General features: G+C 37.4%; 1 protein-coding gene across 1 annotated transcript in view; it reads left to right on the forward strand.

The window, feature by feature from the left end:
- The window catches only part of commd10 (COMM domain containing 10), a 49,090-nt gene extending 32,246 nt beyond the window's left edge, over window positions 1–16,844 (forward strand). Inside the window, exons 6-7 of the mRNA XM_083553688.1 lie at window positions 16,518–16,577; window positions 16,695–16,844. Coding sequence (XP_083409814.1) covers window positions 16,518–16,577; window positions 16,695–16,733 — 99 coding nt within the window. The 3' untranslated portion in view covers window positions 16,734–16,844. The remainder of the gene's footprint in view (window positions 1–16,517; window positions 16,578–16,694) is intronic.
- Window positions 16,845–20,658: the final 3,814 nt, after the last annotated feature.

Consider the following 20,658-nt stretch of genomic DNA (forward strand, 5'->3'; position numbering starts at 1 on the left):
GTGTGTGTGTTTTCGTCATGGTAGTCTGCTCTATGGCTTTGTTGTATTTTTTGTGCATGTATGTATTTGAAACCAGCAATAAATCCTTGTTTGTCTGCAACAATTTGTTTATTAAAAAAATAGCTAAATACAGTCTAAAATACTTTATTGGATTTTTTTATTCTGATAAGCTCAGCAAAAGGCTTTTGAAAGTTTTATTAAAGAAAACCGGCTGTATAATACCATCTGAAAAACTTTTCTGTGAGACACAGTCCTTGTTAAAGCCAAACAAATAGTTTACAGCATCACATGTATTTTTAACATACCCTTTCACACCAGTTTTTGAGGTCCACCAACAATCATTGCCTGCAAACCTTTTATTGTTTGAAATAGCCATATTGTAAAAGAGGGAGCTCTTGGCATTGTTTGTATTTTGAACTTTTCTTTTTTTTTTTTTTGTTACACTGCTCCAGACTGCTTAGTTATCAGATATTTTATATAGCCTAAGGTCTGCTCCGTTTTACTACTCATCTCCACTCTTTAACTCCGAGCTGCCCAGCTTATTGAGTGGTTACCAAATATAATTCAACCCACCAATAACCATTGCTTTCAATTAGGTGACTGAGGTAAAGTTATGTAAGGCAGATGATAAATTCCTAACATCCTTGATTAACTCTACACTCTGCTACTTGGTCGTTCTGTGTGACATGCAAATGCATCTGTTTCTCCAAGCCAGTGAAATCCTTCTTCACAGGTTATTTATACACTCTGTGGTACGGTTCAAATGTTTGAAACGATTAAAAACTGGCATAAAAGTTTAGTACAGAAATCATAAAACTTATAACTATTAAAAAAATAAGGTGCACCACTCACTGGAAATCGTAGTAACCCAACATGCATTTGAGTTTTATATAAAATATTTGTATATAAAATGCATATGAAAACCTTGCCCGAGAGTCAAGTCAAGTCAAGTCAAGTTTATTTGTATAGCGCTTTTCACAACAGACATTGTCTCAAAGCAGCTTTACAGAAATCAACAGTCAAGGTGAATGGTGTGCATTTGTCCCTGATGAGCAGCCATGGCAACTGTGGCAAGAAAAAACTCTCTTAGATGTAATAAGGAAGAAACCTTGAGAGGAACCAGACTCAAAAGTGGAACCCATCCTCATTTGGGTGACATCAAGAGTTTGATCATACACTGGAGAGTATTCCAGTCTCGGGTGTAAATAGATCTTAGTAAGGTTTTACTCTAGATTTCAGCCTGTCTGAAGGCAGGTTTGATACATAAAAAAACAATAAAAAATACTACTATTATAAGCAATCCTGAGTGCATGGATTCCATTATAATCTGCTTTTTGAAAGCGTAAACATGGTGGCATGGCTTGAAAAATCCTTGGGAAGATTTTAGCCATGCAGGCTGTCAGGTGAAGTGCATTTTATGCGATCCTCTCATTACCAGCAATCTTAGTCACTCTATCATGAGTTGAAACTATCACGATATTCGACACCCAGTTCCAGGTGCAAATAGCTTTCATGCGTGATTATGCACTGACCCAGAAGTACACTTGAGGTAAACCCTAGACCACTGTTTACAGGTGCGGCAAAGCTCAGATTCCCCGGACCACACCCGAGTTTGACAACTTTGAACAAAATGAACCGGTGCAAAACAAACGTTAAATTGTTTCTTTTATTTTTTCTAACACTAATATATGAACTGCTTCTAGAAGTATAGTCTTGGTTTCATCATGTAGCTTATTTTAGCGCTGAGACGCATGCTGTGGAACTTGTCAGATCCTAGAGATAGAAGATAGACTAATGAAACATCTAGAGTAAAAAATATCATGTTAGGGTGTATAAATTTGTCAAGCTGTCATGTTATCAAGAACACCGGCAGGAGCTGTATTAGTGGATAACCGTGTTGTTGGTATACTGCATTTTCTTATTATTACTTCTCCAGATAAATGTGATATTTTTTTTATCCTCCATAACATGGCCTGCTGAGCTCACTTCAATAATTGAGCCGGATGTCTGAACTTGCATTGAAGCTGTTTACATGATTGCGAGTGCAGAGGTCTCTCTGTTTGTATGTACGTGGGCAGCTTTCATAGACAAGCACATATTGTACATGAAAACTCCACCCTGAAAGTCTTTGAATGATTTTGTGATGACATATTCGTGATGCTTGTTGCCATTCTGATGCTAATTTGTTGGTTGGCGCTGCATTTCTGTTATTATTGTGAGAATTTGGTGATAATGTTTTAAATTGGCTTTGCTGTTTTGGTACTAAACATACAAAAGTGCACCCACTCAGCCTTTTTCCAGTAACATTCAGTATTCTATTAATGACTAATTTAATGTAGAATTAGTGGATGAGCCACATTTTCCAGAATGCAGTGTACAATAGCTATATGACGCACTGAGTTACAGCAATAATGAAGGTGCTTAAGGTGGTATTAGGATTCAATTTACAGTTTAGAACACCATCTCTGAGGAAAGTGTGCAGATAGACTAACACGCTGCTGCATCACTCTTTAGTTGGAGATGACGCAAGAGCAGATTTCCCCGGTGCCGCTCTCAGTATGTAGTCCAGTGGCATTGTGGGTAATATAGGAGACTTTGAACTTAAGTCAGAAGAGATCATTTCAAAGTAAGTTTAGGAACCCAGTGGAGATGACGTTATTTCTAAAAAGTAATATACAGGATGTTCATGGTTGATTCCTTCTTTCACTTCTTCAATTTTTTTTTCCCAGTGAATGTAATTTGTATTTGATTTTTTTTTTTTTTTAGATTAGATTCAACTTTTATTGTCATTGTGCAAGGTACATGTACAGAGCCAATGAAATGCAGTTAGCATCTAACCAGAAGTGCAGAAGTGACCAGTTTACAATAAATTACAGTAGATAAATAAGGTATGAGGTCCATATATACAGGGATGAGGGTAAATACAGATGGTGTAGTAGGTAATTATACATGGTATATAGTAATATACAATATACTGTGCAAAGATTATGCATAGACAGATGTCAGAAAAAAAATACTCAAATGACATGATTATAGTTATGTACAAGTATGAATGTATGTATGATACAGTATAAAAATGAGCGGAATGTACAGTAGCGCAAATATGAGTTAAGAAATGTGTAGTGAATAAAAAGTGCAAAATATACAGAAAGTGACTACAGTATTGAACCAGCTGTTCAGTGCAGTAACAGCCACAGGAAAAATGCTATTCTTTAGTCTGTTTGTGCGGCTTTGAGACACCTGTAGCGTCTCCCGATGGGAGAAGTGTGAATAGTCCATGGTTGGGGTGAGAGGTAAATTTGATAATGCCCCTTGCCCTTTGCAGACAGCGTTTATTGTAAATGTTCTCCAAGGTGGGAAGCTGAGTGTTGATGATTTGTTGGGCAGTTTTCACCACCCTCTGAAGGGCCTTACGGTCCGAAGCAGTGCAGCTGTTGTACCACACTGTGATGCAGTTAGTGAGGATTCTCTCAATGGTACAGCAGTAAAAGTTCTCCAGTGTCGTGTAGCACAGACAGGACTTTTTTAGTCTCCTCAGAAAAAACTGCCGCTATTGTGCCTTTTTGATCAGGATAGAAGAGTTCAGAAACCAGGTGAGATTCTCAGAGATGTGGACTCCAAGGAACTGAAAGCTGGGTACACGCTCAACAGCAACTCCGTTGATGTGAATGGGAGCGTCATTGTGATTCCCGGCTCGTCTATAATCCACAATGATTGGTGTTGAGTTGCGGGTTATTGGAACGGTTATTAATAAACACTTATTAGAGCCGGTTAAAGGTTTGGAAACATCTGGACCGTTATAGTTTTTGAGAGACATGCATATTCCTTTTGTTTTGTATGCAACAACTTTTACGTTGACCAAACAAATATATGAATATCAGATATCAAATTAAATTTTTATTGAAAAATTCTCCTTTTGCATGAATAAAAATGTTACACATTCTTGCCATCTGGACAGTTTGTTTAAGCAAACATTCAGCTGAAATATTTCCCATGTCTCTTGTGAAACTTGCTGAAGGTGTTTCTTTAACAAGTTCTTCGCTAATATTTCTTTCTGACCTGGCACTCCAGTTTATCCCAGAGCAGTTAGGTAGAATTTACATCCAGTGACTGGAAAATTAAACACTCCAGCTGATTATTTGCTTTAAATAAGGCTTACAGAGCTTAGAGGTATGTTTCGGGTTGTTGTCTTGTTGTATAGTAAGGTTAATTTCAGTTAATCTTAGTCCAGGTGAAATTGCATGTCGTTGAAGTATGGTATGGGAGCCATGTTGGTTCAGTATTCCAAGAATAAATCTTCAACCTTTCCTGCTCCAAAACAACCTCAATCCATTAAGCTTCCATTTCCTTGTTTGACTTGTTGTGTAAGGCAGTCTGCTAACATCTTCTCTCCTGTTCTCCAGCTTACATAAGTGTCCCAATAAAGTGCACAAAAATGTCCAATTTGAACTCATCTATCCAAACATCTTTGTTCCAGGAATTCACTGTCCAGCCTTTGTGTGTTTACATATTTCTCAAAAACAATAAAAGACTAGAAAACTTCTGATTGGAACGGTATGTGTTATGGAAATGGGTCCTTTGTTCTTATTGTTATAGAGGCTTTAGTTCATTACTGTGACCCTAATAAGAATGTTACCATAGTTCATATTCTGAGTGTAGATGTGGCAGTTGGAATTCATGGTCTCTTTTAGTTCCTACTAGATTCCCACTTTGACTATGGTTAGTAAATGCAAATCTCACAGAAGGTGATTCATTTAGATTTTGAACAATCTATTTGTCAAAGTACCTCTAATTGTTGGGGACAACAAATAAAATTCTAGCAGACTGTTAAAAAACGTTGCACACTTTGCACAACATTTAAAAAGACTTGTTGCCTGTATTTCTAACACCAGTATACATCCTCATTACGATTCATTTACTGTTTAGTGATGAAGCAATATCTGCAAGGTGAGTACCATATGTAAGCATATTTATATGGTTATTCAGTATAACTGTTTGATTGTGAGTGATATTGCTTTCATGCGACGGTTCTAAAAACAATAAACTATCAAAGCATATGAAATATTGTACTTAATTTGATCAAAACAGTCTGAAACAGATCTCATGCAGCTTTACACTCGTTTTATAGCATATCGGCTAGCTAGCTCACATTGATTTGTTCATTGTGGTTAAAGGTGCTTCTGATCAATGGAATCATCTTTTAAGCCAATAGATAAAATCCTAAAATGTATCTTTTCGCACATATTCTGATTATGTTGCTACTGAAGTAATGGTTTTGTACTAGGAAGTGAGATTTTGCATGGTGAACACAGATGTAAGGAATGATACAGTTAATCATCTCAGTGCAGTTACAGGAAATATAGAAATACTTGGAACGCTGCTTGACCAATCAGTTTAGTGGACGGAACTAAACTCCTTTATTTGTTATTTTTTTCTTATTTATTCCAAATGTTAAGATCTTAAATGTATGTATTCTTGTCTAAATGTTTTGTCTGTAGAGTGTTTTTTAAGAGAAACTATATCTGTATTTATTGTTTTAAGCTTGATTTAATAGGGCTCCTTAGACCTTGTGTGACAGGAGCTCTACCGATTAGTTTGTTGATGTTTATATTTTTATAACGGTCAGTGGAAAATGGAATCCAGATCGAGCGATTGAGTGGCAGACTGTCGTTTACCCTTTGAAGTTGTGTCTTTGTCGGACATGCTATTTACAGAGGAAACAGACTTATTTCTGCACACCATCACAACAGAATTGACATGAGTTGGGCAGTAATTTGACAGGGCTTGTCAAGTATGAAAAGCAGAGAACTAGTAAATTCTTGATAAGATGCCAAACCCTCCAACCTTGCGCTTGTGCTGTAGGGAAAAATGAAAGATGTACTGGATTAGAGAAATCCTTGCTCTGGGTGATTACCTAGGACAGGGTTCTTCAAACCTTACAAGCAAACATTTGCAATCCATTTACTTACAGTTTTGTTGTTTGGGGGGGGGAGAGTCATCTTATTCTGGGTGTCTGCTTCTTCTACAAACTTTTTCTTAAAGTTTTTTGTTTGATGTTGAGCCTAAAGCTCTTCACACATTTAATAAATAAACTATATATATAGAGAGAGTAGAGAGTAGAGAGTAGAGAGAGAGCGCGATTGCAGTTGGCAAGATGACAGGGATTCTCTGGATTGGTAGCATGCCACTGGATCATTGGACGCTATAAGTCATCCCAGACTGATGTGTACAGCAGCTGGATTTAATGCACACTGCAGACATGTTTAAATTCTGCCACGCGACAAGCAGCACTAAATTATTTACAGTACAGTTTCTGTCCTATACGTCTGCCTCCTATACGGCGCACGCTGACCTACTTTCAAATAAACAAATCTGAATTCGTTCTGTGAACAATGCATTATGCCTACTTGCTGTAAGTTCTGTAAATGTTAAGCACACACCAGTGCATTGATTAGATTAAACTAACGGACTGATTCACATGTTTCAGATTTATATTAAATATGACTCTGGGATTATATGAGTCACAAGATGGAGGAGAATGCTGGCTACAAGAGCCATTCTGCAAGAGAGGTTATCAGATCATGTTTTCCCCTATAACTAAAGTATTTTAGCTCGGATATATTCACTCCTGCCTCACCCCTATGTTGTGTTTTTATACTGACTACAAAAAAGCAAGACAACTGAAAGTAGTTTAATTAAACATGAAATGAGGACACCTATGCTGTTAAACGTTCACATACCCAGCTCTCTCTCTCTCTCTCTCTCTCTCTCTCTCTCTCTCTCCACCAAAACAGACTTTGCAATTCACCAGTGCTTCTTTTTGGATAGTCTTGGGCCCTCCTATATGCTAATGAGTTGCTAATCTCCTCCTGAGTGCAGGGTTTAATGAGGGCGGATTATCCTTAGCGAGAGCTGCGGTATGGAAATAAGTCGCATCACAAGATGGAGGAACAGAACGACTTTACATATTTTGAAGCGGCTCAAACCAGGCTTGTTGTCCTCTGAGGCCGCCCTTGGATTGTAAACAAACACTAATGAGTTACAGGGAAAGAGCCTTCACTCATGAAGGTTCAGCAAGTAGGGCACTGCGAGATATCTTTGGGTATGTGTGTAAATAAAGTGTCTCAAAGGGCAAAGAAGGGTGGAAGTCTTGTTTGTGTTGATTTCTATAACTACAGAGAGAAATGGAAAGAGGGAAAATTTTCATAGTGTAGGCGTTCACCTGGGTCTAGTTATTATGTCTTGTTAAGTTCAGTTATTTTACAGAGTTCGGAGCACTGTAAGGATATTCACCTAAAATAAATGTTTCATTGTTATGGACTGCAATACAGTAGTACATCATCTTGGGGAATCTAGAACAAATATCCAAAAAAGGGTTGGATTTAAGATTAAATAATGAGTACACTTTCCATTTAATTTAAAAGCATGTGCATTCGAAACAGATCAATGGTATATGAATTGCAGCGCTCTTTTAAAAGCATTATAAACACATTTGGCTGAAATCCTTTACAGTAATGACTGCCTGATATCTAGAACTCACAGTCACCACTAGATGCTGGGTTTCGTCCCTGGTGATGCGATATCAGGTCTTTACTGTAGCTGTCTTCAGTTCCTGCTTGTCCTTAAGGGCATTGTGCCTTCAGCGAATGAAATTCATACTCCGTTGGATTCAGCTCAGGTGATTGACTTGGCCATTGCAGACCATTTATTGCTCATGCAATGTATTTATTTATTTATTTATTTATTTATTTAAAGGATGTACTAAGTAATAGATTTTTTTTTTTTTTTTTTTTTTTAACTACACCTAATGTTCATTTTCCCACTTAATGATAGCTAGCTATAGTGCCAATGATAGCAGTTTGGATTTCATTTAAGCATTTACAGCAAAAAGCTTTCAAATAAAACAGTAAAATGATGAGGAAAAAGTACACCGCTGACTATGGAACAGCTGAACAACCAGTTGCTCAATTTACTTTTGGTCCCTTTAAAAAGTGGAAACCACATCACATTTGCTGCACTTTATTACATCTTTTATTCAATTTTGGTTGGACCTTCATTTGAGCTCATTAATTTGCAGTAACTTTATTCACAGACCTGATTCAACAAGTAGCAGCTTGTTAGCAGGTTGAGGGAAGATAAATAAAGCTGATTTATTATTTATCTATTTATTTTAAAGACGCTGAAATTTGTTCCCTTCCTTAGCTAATTTATCGAGGGGAACGTCAAACGTGATTAGATGGGTAGGATTTGGAGAATCATGCACCAATTGGCTCTAAATCAGTCAAGCAACATTAACATACTGTCAGTTCTTTATTCAGAAAGAAAAGCCTCAACATATTTGATCAAATTGCAGCTCCTAAGCCATCTCAGGAGATTTTAATTCCGTATTTCACTAATATCACCTAATTTTCAATATTTTCAAACCTAAAACATATGTATAGGGGTGTAGCAGCAAGAATCTTCATTTACAAATGAATCTCAGCGGATATAATGAGGCTGTATGTCTGAAATAATCTAACTAACAACTAATCTAAATTGGAAGAAGGCCTCTCAGCCAGGTTTCTGATTTTGAGATGTGACATGGCTCTGAACCTCCTTAAGGCCCTGTTTAAAATGCCACAAGTGCAGTCTGGTACCTGGCAAACCGAAAAGCAGCCTGAGATCATTACGTCTCTGCTTGGCCTGGTTTTGATGTGGTGAAACAGTAATTGTCTGGATGAGCAAACACTTGAGAATGAGTGCTGACCACACAGGCAGGAAGAGCGGGGAAAAGGATTTAGGAAAAGTTCTGTGCTATAGGAATGCCAAAAAACCTACGCTTGATGGCATATGGTTTAAGTTTATGGGCTCTGTTAAAGCGGAAAGTACAGAGTAGAATCTCATCACTCCTTGACATTAGTTTAAGAAAAAACATTTAGAAAAATATTCAGCTTAGTACAGATTTAAATTATAGTGTTCTCCTGGATGCGGATTCAACACTCGTAAATGTATGTAGAAGCCCAAAACCAAGCAATCAAAAAGTATAAATAATACATTTATAGACACATTAACTGGTTTAGAGTGAAAAATTATTATTACAAAATCGAATGCATTTTCTTGAAGTAACTGTAATTCTCGAGATGTACACGGTAGAAATGAAGCACACAGACAGCGAAACAGATTCTGCCCTTTGTTATTATGTTATGCTAAACCAGAGCTTAGCACTCCATTCTTGCTTCATTCCATTCATGCCAGCTAATGTGAGGGAGCCTCTCTCCATATTATTCAGACTTATTCGACTGAGTGGAGAACTGTTACCATCCCTTATTTTTCCACGCTCAGCAATAGGGAAGGTGAGGCCTACCCACGATTAGCGATGTGACGAGTGCTGAAAGAGTGCTCTGTACATCCAGCTCTGTCATTATGCGCCTTTGAGCATCGGGCCGCTACGGGACAATCCCAGCCTTTGTTCGGTGATGTTATTGCACTCTGGCTGTGTACTGTACTGAATGGCAGTGTGAAAACCATGTGAAAATCCCCCCCGGGCCTGCATGAATTCGTCCAGCTTTGGGGGAACCAGGCCCTTATTGGAACAATGAGGTATTTTTCTTATTCTTGTTGCTTCCAAACATAAAGAAAATGCCCAGACTAATGCCCCAAAGGCTTCGAATTCAGACTAATACGACGTTCTGGGGTTGCTGTTTTGTGTTGTGGCTGATGCACACTGTGGGTCATAAATCGGATGTGCACTGCTTGTTTTTGCCGGGGCAGAGCTCTGGTTCCAGCACCGCCCACCCGAAGCCACAACAGAGGATGTGGTTTATTGTAATGATGGCCGAGAAAAATATCCTAGGTGACCTCATCTTTATTAAACAAATCAAAAGCTACATCGCTGGGTTGGTTTACTCGTCGCATTCTCATTTGTGTAAATGTCAGTAAACGGCGTTTGCTTTTGTGCGCCTTTATATAAACTTGCACTTTTCATTCAGTGTGTGTTTGACTCGTATGGAATATTAACCTAAAAGGAAATGAGGAAATCTAATTATAACGGAGAACTCATCAGTGCTTCTAAACATGAGGAGGCCTGATTTATGAGATAACAAATCCTAGAGAGGGCCATAAGAAAATGCATTATTGAAATGAAAATTCTGTTCTAGGAATCATGCCCATGTGTTGCGTAGTCATCCGTATTTTTTTTTTTTTCCCTGCGCTTTCTCCAATTACGGTTGCCATTTTGTTTTTCTGTCTTAGGCGACCTAAACCTCTCGCCGGGCATGTCGACATGCACTGCTCCTCGCCTTAATTGGATCATGCTAGTCACCTGGGGCCTGACTCTATCTTGCTTTCCATAAATGCCAATCTGTGTGCCACCGTGGATGGATGCGTCTCAGAGAGCTAGTCGGCACTTAGGCTTTCTCTTTGTTTGAGTGCTGAAAATACATGAAACCACACTCGCCTCTAGGGTGCTTCAGTAGCATAGGACGAAGTGCGGAAAAAAAGAGGGGGACCACAAACACTGCTGTCGCATCATCTATTGGATATTTTAGATATCACATCTGGTTTTTGTTTATTTTAAAGCGCTCCTGCAGCGTGAGCAACAACTGAGCTTGATTTTCAGCAGCATGCATTTTCTTTGCTAAAATAAATTACTTTTCAGTCCACAGAATGGGAATGAAGTTGGTGGGGGGGTTTGTATAAAATCAACAGGAAAGAAAGATACACCACCCAACCCATTCCTGTTTATGCTCCTACTGTAGTTCTTTCACACTGCATGCATGCAGGGTTACTATAACGTCATTTGGTGCATCCTGCTGGCTTCTATGCATCCGATCCCATTTCTTTACAGGCTTTAGCATCTTTCTGCCACCATCTTTTGGCTCAGGTTCTTTAGTATGTTTACTGTTTGAGACGAGACAAAGAGAAGATTTAATATTGTTCTCTGCGACCACTGTCTGGTTTTAGACATGACTCCACCACCAGCATCGGCTCGCAGCACACAATGAATGCTTGCAAAGTTTGTTAGACTCTTTGTTTATATTGTTTGGATCGAAGTTATTGTTCAAACTCACATATGAATACTGTTTGTTCCTTGTTCCTAACTTTGGGGTGTGTGGCCAAATATTTGAAACAAATTCCTTCTAGACAAGACGCAGAACACATTTCGATGTAGAACACATGCAGATAGTCGCCAAATCAATGCAGTATGTTCTGTAAATATGTGCAGCATGGATTAGGATTTTGGCAGCGCTCTTCAGTTACGATATTCACACATTCACACAAAATGCGAAATATTAAATTGCTTCGCATTTTTAAGTGGAATTGTGTACATGTTCTTTTGGTCAAAACAGCTATCACTGTTTTCACCCCTGAGAAACTCATCATCACAAAATGAGGGACACGGAAATGAAACTTCTACAATGTATTCCTCGAAGCAGTGCTATGCGTGCACAAAGGAAGACTGACATTTTATGTGGAGAAAGACAGCATAGTACAGCGGAAAAGCCTTTCCAAGAGCTCGGTGGCCATGGCAACCAGTTAACCTAGGAATTGGGGAGGGGGTTTATCCATAATTAAGGATGCCTTTTGGGGTGGGGGTGGGTGGGGGGGTGTCTTGGTGGCAGGGTCTCTTCTGTGGTCATTGCTTTGGTTAAAGATTCACATGGTCAATATATGTCCATTTAAAATATAACAAGGGGCATGTAAGCTTCTTGCTATTGATTTTTTTTTTCTGCCGACTTTTGTGAGGGTGCAAGTCTGAAGGTTTCTGCGATTGTAGGCCTGAATACTGGTTTATGATTAAATAAAGAGATTGGATTTTTTTCCTCCTTTTGCCTATTTTAAACTGTAAATTATTGAAATGTAAATTAATCCTTTGCTAGAGTGTTCAAAAATATCACATACAAAAGGGCATACGATTTTACTGTCTGTCTTTTCTCCTGCTCTTATTGAGCAGTTTTCCAATACTGGCTTGTCCTAACAACACAGTGGAACTCTAATTATGGACATATTTCCGTCTGAAGCTGTTACTGGATCTGGCAACCCAACTTGCCATATGTGCTGTAAATTGTTGATAAAGAGCTTTCAGAATCGGTGCATACAATTTATTACTTATGCATTAGAAACTCTACTTACAGTTAGGGACTTTAACAGTACAGGTACAATTGGTGAATTTGCCTTTTAATTATATTATTGAAAATCAGATATAAATTTACAATTTTTAATAACATTGTTAATAGTTTATTTGCAACTGCATACCTTGCCCACATAAAAAAAAAAATATATTATATATATATATAATTTCAGATTTATGATGAAGCACTAGGACATTTCAACATTTTATAATTAATAGACTTGTTAGTTTTTGTTTAGAAGATGGTGCGATGTTCTAGGAAAATAATCCATGACTTGGTGGTGTCCTGTGGCCCAACGCAAAGCAGAGAAGCCTGGTTAATGTTGTTCACACTCTCGTTTGGGATCTTATGCACATCTGGAAAACGTAAAAGTGGCATTCACAAGCTGACACGTCAAAGCCAAAGTATCCCTGTCCACTAAGTTTCCATTAGGTTTAGATTTAGTGTAAAAGGTTTGGCGATTTTATGCACAGCGATGTTACACAAAGTAACCAGCTGTCTCACTTTGAAACGTCCGCTGTCTTCGTGATAGTTGTCGTGAGCAAAGTTTTAAATTGAAACTCTTTCCTTACATTTAAAATTATGTAGCAAAATCCAGTTGACTTGTATACAAAGCAGACTTGAACGCTCCATGAAGGTTTTTTAAACAATTTAAATATTAACTATAAAAAGCAAAAAACATTTAATAGTAGTACAGAGTTACTCTAGAACAATGTATAAATGTGCAGATTGAGACACCATGCTGGGTGTTATTATTTGTTTGCTTGTTTGACACAGTTGGATGGGAAATATGTTCATCTTTACTGCTGAACTACTAGTGCAGTGTGTCAGGATGAAAAACACAAAAGAATACATGTTTCTGTTCATTAAATGTGGCTTGGGTGAGTGTGATTCCTGGTAGCACTTCATTATTATTAGTAGATATACTTTGTCATTATGCATGTCTGATAATCTCCATATTAACATATTAAGATTTTGGATAGTTCCAACCCTATTTGAAAATGTTATCACTAGATTGGGAACCAGTAACATAGATGTTTTATACTGGAACAAATATACAAGCTTTACCTACCAGCTACACAAATCTCAAGGAAGATTCGTTCTTATTTTGGCTTTGAATTAAGTAAATGATCATCACTCTATGATTCTTTTGACCCTTTTTTTTTTTAAGAAACAGTATTATGAAATGCATTTGAATATATCATTGGCATGACTGCCACATGAATTACTGGCACATTTGTTTTCTTAAAAAAAAAAAAAACAAAAAAAAAAAACTGTAATTTATTATAAAACATGAATCATTTTAGGTTGCCAAGAACTAGTGTCAGGAATATGAAATAATTCGTCATTGTTTCTGTTCTTTAGCCAAGCGCTAAGCGCTGAGCCATTTGTGTGTGCCAATCTTGTTTTGATAAAAACATTAGCATTAGCACATTTCGCATTAATGCTTTCTTTTGGGAAGTGGGAGGATAGCACAGAACTCGGACGAAACACTACAACCTGAGCTCAGGATCAAACCGGTAACCCTGAAACTGTAAGGCATCAATGATGATCTTTTATAATACTTTGCTGCATGTAATTTAACATTCATTACTATATTTCAAACACTTGTGTATGATATTAAATGTGTTCAGTCTCACTACAAGTGTGTGGGTCATTTTAAAATTAACTCACAACTTTCTGGATTTTTTAAATCCAACATAAATGCTCTGTTCATCGTTTGTGTGATGATTTCCCAGAAACAGCTTGTTATTTTGTTCTATTTCTGGATTTTCATAACTTTTTCCTAACAGTTTTCTTTTATTTGGATTTCATGATTGCAAGTTTTTAAAATGTTAGTGTGAGCTAGATCATACGCAGGTGGAAAACTCAGGAGCCATTGAGAAATTGTGGTCCTCTGGAGTTTGCCATAACAAAGAAATTTGAAACAAGCTGTAGTACATGACTATCCAATTATTTTCTGACTGAAGCGGTAACGTCAAATACAATTATAAAAAAATCTAACACACACAAGCGACAGTGTCTGTTAAATGTAAAGGGTTGGCACAGTTGCCGATGCATCAGCTGTACGGTTCACTTAAAAACTGACTTATGAAAGTGACATAGAAGCCAATTTGCTCCATGTGTGCACCTAAAAATACTTCAGAAAACTCATCTGGTGTTAACTGTCTCTCGTAGGACAGATTGTATGATAAATTATGCTATTTGTCATAAATACCACTTTTTGTTATGTGAGGTAAAATAAACGAAATCGAACCCACCCTCCCGCATCCGAAAAAGTCACTTCCTCTTCAATTTCAAATCAGACAAAACTATGAGAGACACACCATGAGCTAATGCTCTGGCATAATAGTGTATTAGTTTCAACATTTAACAGCAAGCAGGTGCTGGAAGATATTTTCTACCAGTCTTTAGGGAATGTTATATAAAAGCAATTCAGCTTTGTAGTAAGTTATAATGCTGATTGCCAACAATGGTTGCCCGAAACATTTACTTACAATTATCTCGTTTATACAAGCAAGCACTTGAGGGTTAAGGGGCTTCACAGTGGCATCTTTGTTTTGCTAGGATTTGAACTTGCAACCTTTCGATCAGAAGTTCAGTATCATATCCACTGAGGTCCCACTTCCCATATGTACCAAATTCATCTGAATTGTATACAGGATACAAGTAATCAGGTAAAACTAATTTTTTCACATTTTTACTAAATATAAGTAACAACAAGTAAATAAAATTCTGCCAACATTATGAAACTGACTTTATAATCAGATTTGAAAATAGATGCCAAACATAACTATCCTTTTGAGACTCCTATAGGCTAGCTGTAATATATAAATAGTTAAATATAATAGTAACACACCGATTTAGTAGAATTCCTAATGCACAAAAGCAACATAAGGATACTACAGTAACTTTTGGCTACCTAAATTATAATGAAACTGCATCTGCTAACATTTTACCACTGTAAATTATGACAAATAATATATCTTATATGTTTCTAATCATTCTTTTTACAGGCCATGTTTATTTTAATTTGTCTACCTAAGAAAAACTTTGTGAATTTTCTGGGGTCAGTTAAATGCAGGAGGTCTCAAGAGTATCCAGCACATGATTTCCATTTCTTTAAAATACACCCACACGCACACTTCCAACTTTCCATACATGTTTGGCGCATGATGCATTTGCCATGCTTCATGTTAAACTCCATCATAACCTTGCAATAGATTCTCGAACAAGCCATGAAAATCGAGCCAAAGATTTCAATACTTTCTTCTTTTGTCAAAGGCAAACTTGAAGGCTATCTGGGAAAAAAAAAAAAAGAAATAAACAAAAAACTTTAGTAGACTTTGCAGAAGTGTTAATTTCCCCTATGTACCGATTGGGATACTCTGTAGTTTAGAATACATGAGAAAAGACATACTGCTGTTAGTAAGCTGTCTATACCCCTGACAATTTGGGAACTGAAGGCTTGTGGAAAGTAGAAAACTTTTTAATAAGATTTCACCTCTAAATTTTTTTTTTTGTTTGTTTGTTTTCCCCTTTTTCAAAAATGCTGAATTTCACTGACAGGAAGCAAAAAAGTATTTCACCTAACCAAATGATTCATGAGAAGTGCCTTTTTGTGTCAGCCATTCCTCACCTTCTCAACCATTAGAAATGTCATACTCCAACTGCTCATGAATCAACATTTGTCATTAAAGTTTCATTCAGAAATTAGAAATAAACCTCATGTCTTCACAAAGCCATCGCTTTTTTTTTTTTTTTAACCATATTTATTTCGGTACAATGTTGTCAAAGTGGAGAAAAGATAAGAGGGCACTGCTTTTTATTTCAGTACTTATCATCTGGCTTCTGAGGACCACCTCTGTGATTTGGGTGTACGTTATTGTTAACCTAGATCTGTCAAATGAAGCCTGGTTCTTTTGTGCTGCAACTCCAGAATTTGCTTTCATACGTGCTGGTTTAAAGAGCATCACACGAGAACATACTGAAGAGTTTTACTTGTTCTGCGACAGCAACTTCCCATGTTACATGCGAGAGGATTTATTATTATAGAATATTTACATACTTGTACTTGACATCATGATGTTCAGGTACCTGCAGTGTGGATATGTTGCTGCCACCACTAATAAGCTCATAAAGATCATGGTGTATGTAATATTTTACAGGTATTACTTTGCCTAGTATTTGTATTTGACCAAGCACAAGTTTGCTTGTATTTGCTTTATTAATATTCCAACTTCACAGGCAAAACTGGGTCTGTGTAAATGCATTTTAGTGGAACTGACTTTTCTAGACAGATGTATGCTAATAATTTATGAGAGGCTTCTATATAGACACTTGATTCTCACTGATTTTTTTTTTGTTGCTCTTTTATCTCTTCTCCTCAACTGCAATTGCTTCCAGCATCTACAGAAGGTTCATGTGGAATTCAACCACCAGGAACTGTTGGAGTTCTACAACAAGGTCAGATTAAATTCATTAACTTTTCCACTTGACTAGCCAAACAGATTCAGCATGCTACCTCTTTTGAAAGTGTCAAACATTAATTAATTTTTTTTTGTTCTTCTACTTTATTTGTAGTTGGAGATGATTCAAGCCCAGCTGGATTCCCTGAGTTGATGCTGAAGGCAGGGTTCATTTCCTTTGCTGTAACAGTGATCTGTATGTTTATTCAATTCCTTGAGGAATTGTGAAAGTGGGGTAAAGCTAATAAATGTGTAATGATCTACAGTTTTCACTTCTATTTCATTCAGCTACGGAATGATCAGAATTTATCATTGATTTTTTTTTTCTGTGCATTTGAAAGTGTTTTTTAATAGAGAAAACGGTTAGAAGAAGACTGTTCGAATTTCTGTCTGTTGCGTTGTTGCATTTGAGTTCATTAATAGAGTTACATTTTCTGTGCCCAGTTAATAGTTTTTAGTTTTATGGAAATATTTATTGGAAATGGAGAGCGAATGTGAAGTTGTATAAAATAAGCATTTTGCCTGCTGTTTCACCTCAGTGTTGGCAGCTGTAACAGTGCACTCATATTGTAGGATTTTTTAAAACGGGCTAAAATGTAAAGGGACGAGAAACATCATTCCCCAAGTGCAGATTTTTTTTTTTATTTATTTATTTTTTAAACCTACTACTTGGGCAGTCCAATGATGTTCCCCATAACCTTCCACTACTGCTAACAAGCATGCTGTAAAACGCAAAAGTTCATCCTCTATTTAAACTCAGCGTAATGGAACATCTTCCTCACTGTTTACAACATACTTTCCCATTTGAAGTTTAGTCATCCACCTTTTGAGGACTTTGAGCAAACATCCCATTCACAAGCTCACTGTGAGTTGCCCTTGTACTCAATTTATGCTTTTTTTACTCTATACAAAAAAAGCATCAGAGCCAGTGCCGGAGGAAGAAGTGCGTCCCGCAGCATGGAGAACAGATGGCAGCTCGGTGCCTCGCGATGGTGAAAGCGGTTGGTGCTGAATGACTCCAGCAGTGAAATCAGCAAAATACAGAACACCGAGTTCTGTAATGGAGAGTTGTTTTAGAGGCCTTCTGGACCCTAAACACTGACACGAGGGCTCGCTTCTAAGCGGCATTTAAACACTGGCTCCTGCAGATTAACATTCAGAGGACTTGGTGGGCATCCAGAGATGCAGGTTGCATGATATTTATTGGTCGTAAAGATTTTTCGGCACAAATAGGATAAGTTTCGCGAACATGTCAGGTGGGCTGCTGTGTGTGTGTGTGTGTGTGTGTGTGTGTGTGTGTGTGTGTGTGTGTGTGTGTGTGTTTGTGTGTGTGACATAAATAAGTCCTATAGCACTGGCAGTAAAACACTATAGAGCCTACAGTTATAGGAGAATAATCCATTACTGTGAATATGTTTAGTCTTTACACCCTGAAGTAGACTATTTTCCTCTAAATGCATGCCTCAAAGGATTTTATTTCACAACAGTTTTGGCAATTATTATTAATGAACAGTGATTTCAGTACAGTAATTAATGAACCAGTTATAAATCTCTCACTTAACAGACTTGTAGACCATCTGTAGAACAAACCTTCCTCCTTCCTGATTTCACTTTTGTTATAGCAGTATAAGCAGTCATTCACTTAGCAGGCTCTGGTTTCTTTTCTCTTAATGATGATAAACACACACACACACACACACACACACACACACACACACACACAGCTTGTCATGTTAACTGGAAGCCAAAAGGGGCAGACACCCTTATCCTGAAGTCTTGGTGGAAAACTTACAGACTGATGCTCTCCTATCTCTACCTCATTAAAGGATACAGGAAGCTTTTCTACAAAAAAATTTTTTTTTGCTTAATTAATATTTTTTTTTTTTACTATTATTAGCTTTTAAATTATATTGAGATTTTTTTCCCTGTTAACTGAACCGTTACCCTGCTAATGAGTCCATCTAGAAACATGTTACAATTACTATAATATGTGACCAATCCGAATCTGAGAATTAAACAGCACATTTTTGGAAGGAAATCCAAGGCATGTTTGATACATACGTTGTTCATTCTGGTGTTTTGAGAATTAGCATAACAAAATGGAAATACCATTGTTTTGTTTTTTCCTGCCTTATGAGCAGTTATCAGTATCCTTTTTTTCATATAGCGAAGCTTTAGGATGGTTAAATTTTATTCATCTGTTAATCTGGGCTCAGTGTATAAGTCTGGAGCTGAACTGATCCAACACATTTCTCGTGTGGGAGGGTGCATGTGTGTCTGTGTTGATTGTGAAAGAGGTGCCAAGACAGTTTTGACGTGGTTGGTGCCACTGGGTCCCTACAATCTTGACCCCTCTGTGGAGCGAGGCTCATCAGCCTGCACACACACACACACACACACATTCTGTCATCACTCCATTCTGTCCCCTACAGCCAAATGTGTCTTTTCATATCACACAGCTCAGGGATTGCTGAACACATTTGCACCTGCTATCTCCATAACTCATCAAATCAAATCAAGCCAAAGCCATTTGGGAAGAATGAGTATTGTTGAGACTTTAACAAGGACTCTTTAAGTCTTGCCTGTGTCTAGAGAAGGTCTCTCTGTCTTCTTGAAAGTGCATGTGAGTGCACTACTATTTTTAGCGAAACACTGTCTCTTTTCTCTTCTAGCTTGCTTGGCTCTCCTCTCACTCTGTCTTGTCTCGAGGCTTCAACTTGCAACTGTTGCCCCAAAGACAAGTCTGTTCTGGGTGATAAGTTCTCTTGTGGTTCAGAATGAAGCTTGTGTTTGTTAGATTGTTTTAGCAAGTCTCTGACCTCACCCTGGCACCACACTAGATTGTTTCAATTGTGAATTATCTTACATTGTAGTGATGGAAAGAGGTTCATATTTGCAGCTATATAGCGATATATAGGACCTTTTTATATTCCTCAGGCTGTCAATTAAATCACCTAGCTATTTTTATTCTAATCCTAAAGCGTGGGAGCTGTCTATAGTGCCAGTTTAAAGCCATCTTGCTCAAGGATTAAAAAGGGATTTCCCTGGTGTCATCTGTTGCATCTTTGTCTTGGAGTAAGATTAATATTATCAGGGTTTTTTTTGTAAACACACAGGACACAGTTTGGCAAACATCATGCGTATTTCGTTGCAAAATTCAGCTTAAAAAGTTCGATTAAATTCAGTCGTCAAGAAACAATTGAATGTTCAAGATGTCCTCATAATACCCCCAGCCTCTTCACTTCACTTCCTCACACAGACACAATGCATGGCAGGCATACCCACCCGAATAATTACACACAGGCTAATCCTGTTTCTCAAATCCAGGTACCTACGGCTCTGTGGAGAAAATCCCATTGCTGATGCACATTTCTCCATCTGCTTAGCTTTTTATTCCAGTCTCTTTATCTCTCTCTCTCTCTCTCTTTTGAAGCAATGACTAATATATATATATATATATATATATATATATATATATATATATATATATATATATATATATATATATATATATATATATATATATATAAATAAATAAAAATAAGGCAGCTACATTTACAGCAGTTACAATTACAACTGCTGATAATAAAAAAAAAAAAAATGCTGCAATTATAGTAACTTTTTCCTCATTCAGTTTATTCAAAACAGATGATACGATATCTCAAACACAGCTGTTACCACGACAGCAAATTACAATTATGTGGATGAGTGAGTATCTGTGAGTATGGGTTAGCAGTCGGGGGAGGGGTGTGAGAGATGGATGATGAACAGATTAAGGAGGTTTGTCATTGCTTCTAATTGTGTGCGTTTGTCTGTGCGTGTGTGTGTGTGTTCATGTGCGTGATAATGAGATTGGTTAAGAGTCATGCTGCTCACACTCCCTGACGCACATGTCAACTCCTCTCAGAACACCTCCCCAATGGCTAACTTTGATTCCCTCTCAAAACCAACTATACATTTCATTTGATTTGTATTTCTAACCTTACTTTTTGTAGCTTTTAGGTTGGGAGGACCAGTTGGTGCATGGACATCTATATGATCTTTTAATAGTCGGGTTTGAGGATATTAGTGAGTGACAT

Source organism: Silurus aristotelis (assembly GCF_946808225.1).
Source record: "Silurus aristotelis genome assembly, chromosome: 11".
In the NCBI taxonomy this organism is placed as follows: Eukaryota; Metazoa; Chordata; class Actinopteri; order Siluriformes; family Siluridae; genus Silurus; species Silurus aristotelis.